A 13,056-nucleotide genomic window follows, 5' to 3' on the forward strand; every position below is an offset into this window, starting at 1 on the left:
CTATGACCATTTTCTTAATTGCTTTGGGTTTGTTTTTGTAGCTCCTTTTCTTCTCTTGTGTTTCCCACTTAGAGAAGTTCCTTTAGCATTTGTTGTAGAGCTGGTCTGGTGGTGCTGAATTCTCTTAGCTTTTGCTTGTCTGTAAAGCTTTTGATTTCTCCATCAAATCTGAATGAGATCCTTGCTGGGTTAGAGTAATCTTGGTTGTAGGTTCTTCCCTTTCATCACTTTAAGTATATCAGGCCACTCCCTTCTGGCTTGTAGAGTTTCTGCTGAGAAATCAGCTGTTAACCTTATAGGAGTTCCCTTGTATGTTATTTGTCGTTTCTGCCTTGCTGCTTTCAATAATTTTTCTTTGTCTTTAATTTTTGCCACTTTGATTACTATGTGTCTTGGCGTGTTTCTCCTTGGGTTTATCCTGTATGGGACTCTCTGAGCTTCCTGGACTTGGGTGGCTATTTCCTTTCCCATGTTAGGGAAGTTTTCGACTATAATCTCTTCAAATATTTTCTCTGGTCCTTTCTCTCTCTCTTCTCCTGCTGGGATCCCTATAATGCGAATGTTGGTACGTTTAATGTTGTCCCAGAGGTCTCTTAGGCTGTCTTCATTTCTTTACATTCTTTTTTCTTTATTCTCTTCCACAGCAGTGAATTCCACCATTCTGTCTTCCAGGTCACTTGTCCGTTCTTCTGCCTCAGTTATTCTGCTATTGATTCCTTCTAGTGTAGTTTTCATTTCAGTTATTGTATTGTTCATCTCTGTTTGTTTGTTCTTTAATTCTTCTAGGTCTTTGTTAAACATTTCTTGCATCTTCTTGATCTTTGCCTCCATTCTTTTTCTGAGGTCCTGGATCAACTTCACTATCATTATTCTGAATTCTTTTTCTGGAAGGATGCTTATCTCCATCCACTTCATTCAGTTGAGTTGTTTTTCTGGGGTTTTATCGTGTTCCTTCATCTGGTACATAGCTCTCTGCCTTTTCATCTTGTCTATCTCCCTGTGAATGTGGTTTTTGTTCCACAGGCTGCAGGATTGTAGCTCCTCTTGCTTCTGCTGTCTGCCCTCTGGTGGATGAGGCTATCTAAGAGGCTTGTACAAGTTTCCTGATGGGAGGGACTGGTGGTGGGCAGAGCTGGGTATGGCTCTGGTGGACAGAGCTCAGTAAAACTTTAATCCACTTGACTGCTGATGGGTGGGGCTGGGTTCCCTCCCTGTTGGTTGTTTGGCCTGAGGCGACCCAACACTGGCACCTACCTGGGCTCTTTGGTGGGGCTAATGGCGGACTCTGGGAGGGCTCAGGCCAAGGAGAACGTCCCAGAAGTTCTGCTGCCAGTGTCCTTGTCCTCACAGTGAGACAGAGCCACTCCCCCCGCCTCTGCAGGAGACCCTCCAACACTAGCAGGTAGGTCTGGTTCAGTCTCCCCTGGGGTCACTGCTCCTTCCCCTGGGTCCCGATGCGCACACTACTTTGTGTGTGCCCTCCGAGAGTGAAGTCTCTGTTTCCCCCAGTCCTGTCAAACTCCTGCAATCAAATCCCGCAAGCCTTCAAAGTCTGATTCTCTAGGAATTCCTCCTCCCGTTGCTGGACCCCCAGGTTCGGAAGCCTGACGTGGGGCTCAGAACCTTCACTCCAGTGGGTGGACTTCTGTGCTACAAGTGTTCTCCAGTTTGTGAGTCACCCACCCAGCAGTTACGGGATCTGATTTTATTGTGACTGGGCCCCTCCTACCGTCTCACTGTGGCTTCTCCTTTGTCTTTGGATGTGGGGTATCTTTTTTGGTGAGTTCCAGTGTCTTTCTGTCGATGACTGTTCAGCAGTTAGTTGTGATTCTGGTGTTCTCACAAGAGGGAGTGAGAGCACGTCCTTCTACTCCACCATCTTCACAAAATGCATATTAATTTTGCAATTTAAAAAATAGTATAAAAACATGAAGATAGCACTGCCCTTCCCCTTTTTGAACTATTTAACCTTACAGCCATTTGGTAAGGCAGAGTAGGGCAGGAGGCTCCATTGGGCAAGGGGTGCCCCAGAGTGGCCATCGGAGCCTGCATGGGATGAGGAGGGGCCCTGCAGAGGCGCATGGGGGTCCCACAATGGGTCAGAAGGGGGGATGGCGGCGGCAGAGGGGAAGGCAGGCAGGTACTCCCGGGAGACCGACCAAGTAAAGAGATTAAGAATAATCAGAACCAGGTTTCTCACTACTAGGAAATGGAGTTACAAAAATGGAAAGGAAGAAAACAAGAATGAACCCTGTTATATTGTAGTACTGGACTGGAACTGGAAATGTCCAATATACATATTACATATTGAAGGTATAAATATATTAGGAAGAGGGAGAGAGACACATGGAAATAGGTATGAGTGAGTGTGTGTGGTGGTGGGGGGCTGGGGGGGGTGCGGCGGTGTACTCAGATATTCCTTCTTCTGTCCACTGAGAGGGCCTGGAGCCATTACACCCCAGGAGCAATGAGTACATCAAGTACACCCAGCACTCAGATCATGCTTCTAAATACCATTTTCCACTAAAAGGAATGAGGACTCGTAGGAGGAATGTTTGATTTCCAGGACTAGGGCAGGGAAATTAGAAAATGAACCTGGAACATCTTCTTGTGCCAGAAATCAAGAAAGTGCTCAAAGAATGAGGGGACATGTCAAAAAGACAGACAAGCAAGCTTGAAGGGGGCTCCCCGTGGCCACAGTGGTATACAACCCACTGAGTAAAACAGGAAACCGTGAGAGTGTGTGTGTGTATGTATGGGGGTGTATAAAGGGAAAACAAGTATCACTACAGTGGAGAAGAAGCCTAGAGACACCACCTGAGTCAAATGATCAAAGTGAACAGCATTAGTAATAAGTCGTTTCCAGCCAAGTCTCAATCAACAGGATGCAATGAGAAAAAGGCAGCATCACTTCTGTGACATTCCTGCCTAAGATGCAAAAACTCACCCAACCATGGGGATCCAACAAATGCAGGTTGAGGGACAACCTAGAAAATAACTAGCTTGTGGGGGCTTCCCTGGTGGCGCAGTGGTTGAGAATCTGCCTGCCAATGCAGGGGACACGGGTTCGAGCCCTGGTCTGAGAAGATTCCACATGCCGCAGAGCAGCTGGGCCCGTGAGCCACAATTACTGAGCCTGCGCGTCTGGAGCCTGTGCTCCCCAACAGGAGAGGCCGCGATAGTGAGAGGCCCGCACACTGCGATGAAGAGTGGCCCCCGCTTGCTGCAACTGGAGAAAGCCCTCGCACAGAAACAAAGACCCAACACAGCCATAAATAAATAAATAAATAAATAAAAATTTAAAAAATTTAAAAAATAAAAAATAACTAGCTTGTAATCTTCCAAAACATCAAGGTCATGAAGGTCAAAGCCTGAGGAACTGTTCCAGACTGAAGGAGACCAAAGAGACAGGACAACTAAATGCAGTGCGTTATTCTGAATGGGATCCTTTTCCTACTAAAGACATTATTGAGACCAACTGGCAAAACTTGACCGGGGTCTGACGATTAGACAGTAGTACATATCAACGTTAATTCCTGATGTGTCACTGTTATACAGGAGAATATCCCTGTTTGCAAGAAGTACATATTTACATGTTCAGGGGTGACGGGGCATCAGGTTGGCAACTTATTCTTGAATGATACAGGAGAAAAATTCTTTGTACTGTATTTGCAACTCTTCTGTAAGTTTGCAATAATCTCACAATTAAAAAAATTTTAACTGTAAATGAAAACAAAAGCAACGAAGGCAACATCATGCTAAATTACCAGGTGAGTTCAGATTGTTATATACTGGCTTTGTGTCAGTCAAGCCCCAACGGTCCTGCTTTAACTGGGGAACCATAAATGTTTCTGATGGGGAAGGGGCTCTGCTTAACCGGACCTATGCTGCAATGCTAGGAGGACACCCTGCCTCTGCCTGGGACTGTCTTCCAACCCCAAACGTCCAACCATCTGTGGACACAGAGCATCATCAGTCCCTGCCACGTCCCTGGGCAGCCCAGGCAGCTCCAGACCATAAGCTACAAGAGGAGAGGCACTGGCCTACATCTTTCACAGGAAGCGGCGTTCTGACCGGCCTGCTCCTCACGCACTGCTGTCAATGTGAAACAAGAGTTGAGCAAAGTGAAGCAACTAACTTCGAACGCAGAGAGCAGCAAGGGCAGCAGGACATACTCTCACCCCAAAATAACGATGGTAACTGTTACTAGCTTGTATTTGCACAGGATTTTAATATTTGCAAGTTTCTTTCCACCTGTAATCTCACACAATCCATACAAAGGAAAGAAGCTATAGATGCCCAAAGCTCCCAGACTACGTCGAATTCCTGTGACACAGCACACATACCGCACAGAACCTCCTCCTTGGTAGCCCTTGCGATATTCATAACGATACAGAATGTGTGTGGTTATCTGATCAACATTTGTATCCCCCCGTGGATTGTAGAGTCCAGGAAAACAAGGGTTGAGTGTTTGCTCACAGATGGCCCGATGCCTCACAGAAGGCTGACACCACAAATACTTGCTAAGTAATCACGTGGACACACGGGTGGGTGGATAAGATGGGTGTGCGTAGGTCAGCAGGTAGACGGACAGTGGGTGGGGGAATGGATGGGTGGCAGATGAGTAGGTGGATACGGGGACAGATGCATGAACGGATGGTGGGTGGTAGGTGGGTAGATGACTATGTGGATGGTGGGTGGTAGGCGGGTAGACAGTAGGTAGGTAGGTGGGTGGGTGGGTGGGTGGGTAGATGAGATGGTAGGTGTGTTGGGGGGAGCGGGCGGGGGGTTGGTAAATGGATGGTGAGTGGGTGAATGCCTGACCTGGGTCCGCCCCCCGCCGCCCAGCCCGGTTCTACCTGCTGCTGCTGGGCCCGGAGGTCACCGATCTCCTTCTGGTCCTCCTCGTGGAGCCGCTTCATGTCCTCCCACGACTGCTGGAGCAGGTTACGTTCCCGTAGCAGCTGTCCGTTCTCCCGCCTCAGCATGTCCACATCATCCTTCAGCTGGGTCTGGTCGCTCAGGAGCCGGCTGTGGAGCGTGCTGAAATCCCACACGACACAGTGAGCCCACCCAGCCTCCAACTCCCACCCAAGGCACCACCACCCCCTCCAGGTCCTAATACCCCCAACACACCAGACAGGTCAGCAGCATGCAGAGGCAGGCCAAAGCCTGGTGTCAGCCAGATGCCAGAAAGACCCAAACGATTTTTTTAAGAGCCTGACACCACAATGACCACATGTGGCCAAGAAAGGGAGATAAGCCCCTACCTGGTATGGACCTGGCACCTCCAAGTGCTGAAGCCTGGGCAAATGTCAGCAGGTGGGCAGGCAAATGCCCTCAGAGGGGCACTAGGAGACCAAAGGGGAAGATGCCCCATCTGCCTCTCCTGTGGCAGCAGAGCCCCAGCAGGGACCCAGAAGTCCACAGTGATCTGCCTGGCCTACTGTCTCGCACATTCGACCACTTTCCTACCAACCGTGCTTCTGAAGCTGGCAATGGATGGTATGGAAAACTGAGGCCCAAAGCCACAAACCCACGTGCTTAAGCCCCACCGCTTGCTATGTGGCAGAGGCAGGATGGGACCAGAACCCCAGGCTCCAGGTCCAGAAATGAAGACTGGCAAGTGGCAGCGGTTCCTTGGGACGCTGGGAACCCTGGCCAGGCAGGCCCCACTCACTGGTAGAAGTCGGTCTCCTTGGCCACCTCCTCGCACCTCTTCAGGGCGTTGGTGTGCTGGTTCTGCAGGCTCTGCAGGTCTGACATGGCCCGCACACACTGGATCTTCAGCCTCTCGTAGTCCGGATTCAGCCTGTGGTAGGGCCTGGCCCAGACGGCAAACAGCCCAGTGAACACCGGCCCCCGGATCACAATGACAAGAATGTCTTTCCCTGGGAAGCCACGTCCTAGGTCACTCCAGCCCAGCGGTTCCCGAACACTGGTCTCCTGCATACCACCACCACCGTCCGCCCCTTCCGCCCCCCCCACCCCCGGTGCCTGCTAAGCCCAGGTGTCCTGGCCGTAGCCAGACCAACAGAATCCGAATCCCCAGGACAGAGGGCCTCGATTGCTGAACTCCCTGCGTGGGCCTGGAGAGCTGGGAAGGTGCTCCTGTTCTCTGGGAGCCCCCGGGAGGCCACACGCCAGGCCTGCACGCACAGTGGGCCCAACAGTCCCTGTGATGAAGCTCCTCCTCTCCTTAGAGCAGTGATTCTCAATCTTGGGTACATAATGAAGAGACCAAGGCCCAGACCAATTACATCAGCATCCCTGAGGGTAGGACTCAGACATGGGGATTTTTCAGCTCCCCAAGGGATTCCAATGTGCAGCCAAGATTGAGAAAAGTGGCCAGGAGCAGGAGTTCCCAGACCTGCAGCATTGTAATCACCTGGGAACTTGTTAGAAATGCAAATTCTCAGGCCAGCCCCAAACCTCCGAAATCAGACACGCAGGAGGGAGGGAGGAATGGCCAGCCATCTGTGCTTTAGCAAGCCCTGCAGGTGACCCTGGTGCGAGCTCAAGCCTGGGAACCCCTGCTCTAGAGCGGGCATCAGCAACCTTTTCCTGCAAAGGGCCAGTCTCTGTGCAGCCACTACTCTGCCTCGGTGGCATGAAAGCAGATGTGGACGGCACACACTCGCACACTGTCTTCACTTGCCCTGCCCTCGAGCTGTCTGTCCGAGAGACACATCCTCATAAAAGCGACCTCTAGGAGCGGGCTTTGAGCCCCGACATCACCCCAGAAAAATCCTCCTCAGGATGAGGCACACACCCCTGATGCTCTTGAAGGAAAGAGCTTAAACCAACCCTGCTCCTGCTCCCTGCAGGACCCCTGCCAGCATCTCCCCAACCCTTCCCTGGTATCTACCTCTCAGTCCCAACAAAAGAAGTGGTCAAAGGTTTTCTTCAAAATAACAAAAAAGCCAGGTGGGACCAACCCTTTTTAAAACACACACGTGGCAGGAAACAACTAACGTGTTTACAAACCACATAAAGATCCACTCAACAATGAAGTAGGCCAGGGTATCCAGGAGACAGCAGTGCCCTTGCCCACGGACAGACCAGTCAAAGGCTCGGCAACAGGGTGACTATCTCTATTAGGGCAGGGGCTGCACACAGCAGCAAACAGGGGACAGAGAGAGAAGCATATTGTCTCCAGGGCTGGAAGGCAGAGAGGCCTGGGAAAGGGCTGGTGACAAGGCCAAGGCCATCCAACCAACCAGGGAGGAGGCACCAAAGTGGGACCAGGAGCCTCCAGCTGCTGCCCAGACCACCCACCAAATGATCATCTGCAAGGCCAGTAGAAAGGCGGTGAGGCCGGTCCACGCATGCACACGCACACGCAAGCAAGAGCACACCGCTGCCAGGAGCCAAGTATAGGATGGACACACCCACCCACACTTCTCAATCCCCAAGTTGTATGATTCAGGCCACAGACTCCGATTTTGATCTGGAGGAAGCATAACAAGCCTCCGCCCCGCGCCCCGCATCCAGGCCTACACAGGCGGGTGGCGGGAAGGACACTCGGGCAAGCAGCAGGGCTCTCAGGAGCTAAGGGTACGCCTTGGGGCAGGGGGGTGCCATGGCATCAGGGTGGTGACCCTGTCCATCGGGCCGGCGGGGGAGGGGCACGGTCGCCACCTCTTGTCAAAGGTGGTCCCGTGGGTGGCGAAGGCCAGGCGCTTCCGCAGCTCATTCCTCTCCCGGGTCACCAGCCGCAGCTGAATGGAGAGGTTCTCCACCTTCTCATTCACTTGCCGGTCAGTGAGCAGCGGCGGTGGGGATGGCGCCTTCCCGGTGGTGCCTGCAGGAGGAAGGTGACAAAGAGAACTCGTGTTCACACGGCCCCCACCAGCAGCCAGGCACTGTTCTGGGCTCTCAGCTTGCATTCACTCCTCACAACCACCCTACCAGGTGGGTCCTGTTACATCCCCCTTTCCCAGATGACACCACCAAGTCAGAGTGTAAGAGGCACAGCTGGGACCAAAGCCCAGGCAGTCTGGCTCCAGAATCCACTACCTTGGCCCTGGCTGAGGACCCTGAGGTCCCCCTCTCTCCCTCCAACCTAGCTTTGGCACCTCCAGGATGGAACTGTTTTGGCCCTGATCTTTGCATCCTTGCCTGCTCTGCTAACACCAGCTGTCACCCACCCCTGGGCATGGAGAGGCCAGCCTGAGCAAGGTGGAAGGCATGGCCTGAAGAGGAAGACACAGTTACAGCTTCCCAGAGAAGCTGGCAGAGGACAGAGGCAGCCAGCTCCAAAGCTGGGCCCAAGGGCCGTGTCCCGTCTTCCCCTGATCAGGGCTGGACACTCCACACAGTTCCCTCTTCCAAGCTGCCCAACTGCCTAAAGGACCTGCTCAACCAGCCCAGGTGTGCAGCTTGGAGGAGCTACAGGGAGAGCCGCCCACGGCCAAGGTAAGTGTGATGGGGTGCAGCTAAGTCCCAGGACCTCTGACTGCCCAGCCCACACCAGGCCCTCATCACTTGTCCCTAGGACTAGACATGTCCTGAAGGGAATCCCATGCCTTATGCTATTACTAAGGAACAGTGGCCACCACCAGTACCTCTGGGGAGATCCCAGTCTGCTTCTAGGAAGTATGCACCTCACTCAAATGTTCCAGAAAAAGAGACAAATCCATGGTGCTTTTATATTTAACTCTGTCCATGTGTTCCCCTGAGCCCTCTAACCCTCAGAGAGCCTCAGTGGGGCCAGAGTAACCCACAGAAGTCATCCCAGTTTATGGATGTGATCCAGAGGCTGACTCACCCCAGGGACACAGTATCTGTCCTCCCAGTAGCCCTGTAATGTGTAAAAGGCAAGACGAATGTCTTCTGACTCTGTGTCATCCTGACCGCTGCCCCCCGGTGGACCATTGTTGGTTGATTTGCCTGTGCAAATCAAGTGTCCCCCAAGACAGACACTCAGGTGTGGCCTCGCATCTTCCAGGAGTGGCAGGGAGGATGGAGAATTCGACACTGTGGGTGACAAGCTAGACCATGGTCTGAGGCAGGAGACTTGAGCTCCCAGCTCACTGTTATCCAATGTTGGTACGCCAACCACTGAATCTAGTACCCCTCAAAATGCATGTTATCTTAAAGCCAGCACCTCCGTAACAACCGGGATTCCTGTGCTCAGGCCACATCTCTGCGGCCAAAATGTTCTTTAAGGTGGGGCCCAGGATCACCATTTCCCACAAGCATCTCCCTCCCTCCATGGGTTCTAGTCCACAGCCTGAGAAGCCTTCCCTCGCCTTTCCCCGAAGACCCTGGATCCTCACCCCTGCCCCCAGGAGTTTTGGAAAACAGGCTGGTTACAGCTCTGTGCGGCTGTGTAACGTCTTCCTCTTTGGCAAATGAAGGCACTTCTATGAGCTCTAGTTCTGCGACGGCCATCTGATTTGCACTAACTTACCCGGCTGTCTGACATGTGGGACTTCCTCTGGACACGTGCCTGACACCCCCTTCTGGAGAGGCCTACAACTAACTCGGCATCTAACCAGCCCCCGGGGGGCAGGGGAACATGATCTGTGGAGGACTGACAAACCCAAGACAGTGGGATGAACAGACCCAACAAGCACCCGGAAAAGAAGGATTTCAATGTAAACAGTCACAACCAACCACACAACAGCACACAACACAGAAGCCCCAGGCATTAATTTAACCTTCCCAACAATCCCAGAGGTGGTAAGAATATAATCATCTCCATTTTACAGGTGAGAAAACTGAGGCCCAGCAAGGTTAAGGAATCAACTTAAACTTCCACAGACAGCAAGCGGTGCCCTGGATGAGAGCCCAGGCACCTGGATTCGGAGCACGTGCTCTCTGCTGCTGTGCCTTGCGGCCTCCCAAAGACAACCGTGAGTAGCACTCACTCCATGCCTGGCAGTTTATGAGATGCTTTTCATACATTATCCCATTCCATCCCCTTAAGGAAGATACTGCTGTTATTCCCATTTTACAGATCAGGAAACAAAACCTGATCAAGCTTAAATAATGGGTCCAGGTCACCAAGCCAGTAAATGACAGCATGGCATATGGAGTGCCCTCCGCCTGACCCCAGTGCCCGAGGCCTCAACCTAAAAGTTCTCAAATGGTTTGATTTTAGGGTCTCTTGACCCTCTTAAAAATGAGGGAGGACTCCGAAGAGCTTTTGCTTACAGGGGTTATATATCTAACAGTATCTACCAGATTAGAAGTTAAAACTAAAAAGGTATTTTAAAATATTTCCTAATTTTAAAACAACCAAACCCGTTACATATTCACATTAAGATTTTTCGTGAAAAATTAACTACACTTTCTACCACGAAACAAAAAACACGGTGAAAAGAATGGCATGGCTTTGCATCTGCGTAATGCTGTTTGACATCTGGCTTAATAAAGACAGCCAGAGTCTCACATCTGTGCAACATCACACACCGTGGATGGAACCTGTAGAAAACTCCACTCTACAGTAGAGTCTGTGTGAGGACGAGAACGCAAAAAGCAAGTGACATCTCAGTATCATTATGAAAACAGTTCTGACCTCACTTGGTCCATGAAAGGACCTCAGGGACACCAGACCATGCTTTGAGAATGACCTGACCTGCGGTCAAGTTCAGTAAGTTATCAGAGAAACATCAGATCTCAATTTCAGAACTGAAAAGCACCACCAGGCCCAGCAACCTGCCTCCAGGGAGATAAAGAATTTCCACCCCATTTTAAAAATGAAGCAACAGAAAGATGTAGCCCTTGGCTTTTGCGGAGGCTGGAGAGAGAAGCAGCAGCAGGGCAGAAGAAGGGGTCATCAGACCTGTCACCACACACAGCCACCGCCTCCTGTCTGTCTCCAGCAGGATGAGGCCACTGGCTCTGCAGCTGGTAGGACCTGGGGGCAGCCGATCACACACACAGGGACGTGAGCGCTGTCATTTGCTGAGCACAGCCTACGCGCTGGGCTCTGTGCTAAACGCACCTGGGTCCTCACTTCATTAATACCCACAGTACCCCCCCAGATACGTGCTGTGAACACCGAGTGAGAAACTGACGTCTAGCAAAACTGCACAGCTGGGAAACCGGCGGATACCCACGCAAATCCGGCTTCACCTCCAGACCCAGGGCCTCTTCCACTATCCTGCATGGCCTCCCGAAGGGAGTGGCCTCCTGTTTCCCTTCCCCTGCCCCAAAGGCTTGAGCATACATGAAACACACAAAAAGTGAGGCCATCCGGGCCTGTGAATCCATCAAATAGCAGGTTGACTTAGGGAAATTGCTGCCTGGATACCCCTGTCCTTTCACAATAAGGAGGGCAGAGGGCAGAGGAGGGCCACAGGGAGCCTCAAGAAAAATCCCAAGATGTGCTAAGCCAGGAAGTTCCAAAATAACAGCAAGTGTTGCAGAAAACCCTTTCCATATCCATTCAATTAAAAATAAAGTTTTTCTCTTTTACTTGCATCTCAGGGTTGAAAAACATTTTGAAGATGATGCAGTCCTTTCAAGAAAATGGTTGCCAGAATCCCCTAAATAGCTACCAAGATTGTTGGAACTCCTGCACAGTGAGGGAGCTCACTACTTAACAGCAAAGCCTATCTAATCTCTCCCCAGATAATTATTCTATGCACTGAGTTAAAATCTGTATTTCTCCCTCTGACCCTAGATCTAGCTACCCCCTCCCAAGGCCAAGAGGTAGGGACTTCCCTGTTGGTGCAGTGGTTATGAATCCGCCTGCCGAGGCAGAGGACACAGGTTCAATCCCTGGTCCCAGAACCTCCCACAGTCTGCAGAGCACCTAAGCCCGTGCACCACAAGTACTGAGCCTGCAAGCCACAACTACTGAGCCCGCGGGCTGCAACTAGTGAAGCCCACGTGCCTAGAGCCCATGCTCCACAATGAGAAGCCACCGCAATGAGAAGCCCACACACTGCAACGAGAAGTAGCCCCCGCTCGCTGCAACTAGAGAAAGCCCGAGCGCAGCAACGAAGACCCAACGCAGCCAAAAAAAAAAAAAAACCCAAAGGCCAAGAGGTACAACTGTAATTCTTCTTCTAAACAACAGACATGCAAATATTTGAAGACAACTGCCAAGTCCCTTTATCACTACCAGAAGAGCTAAAATAAAAAAAGTGACAACACCAAATGCTGGCGAGGATGCAGAGAAACTGGAATTCTCAAACACTGCTGGTGGGAATATGAGATCATACAGCCACGGCAGAAAACACTTTGACAGTCTTTTATAAAGTTAAACATGCACTTACCATACTATCCAGTAATCCCACTCCTGGGTATTTACACAAAAGAAATGAAAATTTATGTTCACACAAAAGCTAGCGCACAACTGTTTTTAGCAGCTGTTGAATGGATAAACGACAGTGTTATATATTCATACAACGGAATACTTCTCAGCAACAGAAAGGCACTATCATCCAATCTACCGGTACACACGAGGGCAAGGGGAACAGGGACTCGCGAATGCACTATGTTGAATGGAAGAAACCAGACTCAAAAGGCCACACGCCATATGATTCCATTTACACGACATTTGGGAAAAGGCAAAACTACAGAGGCAGAAGAGAGATCCGTGGTTGCCAGGGGCTAGGGGTGGAGGGAAGAAAGGTTGACTACAAAGTCACAGAAGGGAATTCTTCAGGGTGGAGGATTTGTTCTGTATCTTAATTGCAGAAGTGGTTAAATAACCCATGTGTTCGTCAAAACTCATCAAACTATACACCAAAAAGGATAAATTTTACTGTACGTAATTCATACCTCAAGGAACATGACTTTTAAAAAAATTGGAAGTTAAAAAAAAAAAAACACCACCACTGTGGTGCCCTAAACTGAAGTGACCATCCCAGGAGAGGTGTGACCGATGAAGAGGTGTGGCTTGTCACCCGCGACCAGTCACTGTGTTTATAGTAAACCTTTTCAAGAACAAGCAAAATCAAAACTAACGTCAAGTGAGTTGTCCACAGAAGCCTCAAATTCTATCTTTGTGCAGTTGTTCTTTGGGACTCAAATGCAAAACTGTCCACTCTCCTCCCACTTCACTCCTTCCTCTTCCCAAATCTGGAACCCACTTGA

General features: G+C 50.7%; 1 protein-coding gene across 7 annotated transcripts in view; it reads right to left on the reverse strand.

Moving 5' to 3' along the window:
• The window catches only part of DLG5 (discs large MAGUK scaffold protein 5), a gene marked incomplete at its 5' end in the record, with an annotated part of 211,409 nt that overhangs the window by 144,577 nt on the left and 53,776 nt on the right, over positions 1–13,056 (reverse strand). For all 7 annotated transcript variants that reach the window (XM_082408734.1, XM_082408732.1, XM_082408737.1 and 4 more), the window contains 3 exons: positions 4,860–5,043; positions 5,681–5,824; positions 7,642–7,804. In XM_082408734.1, the coding sequence (XP_082264860.1) occupies positions 4,860–5,043; positions 5,681–5,824; positions 7,642–7,804 (491 nt within the window). The remainder of the gene's footprint in view (positions 1–4,859; positions 5,044–5,680; positions 5,825–7,641; positions 7,805–13,056) is intronic.

This window comes from Balaenoptera borealis (assembly GCF_965194805.1).
Source record: "Balaenoptera borealis genome assembly, chromosome: 10".
Lineage (NCBI taxonomy): Eukaryota > Metazoa > Chordata > Mammalia > Artiodactyla > Balaenopteridae > Balaenoptera > Balaenoptera borealis.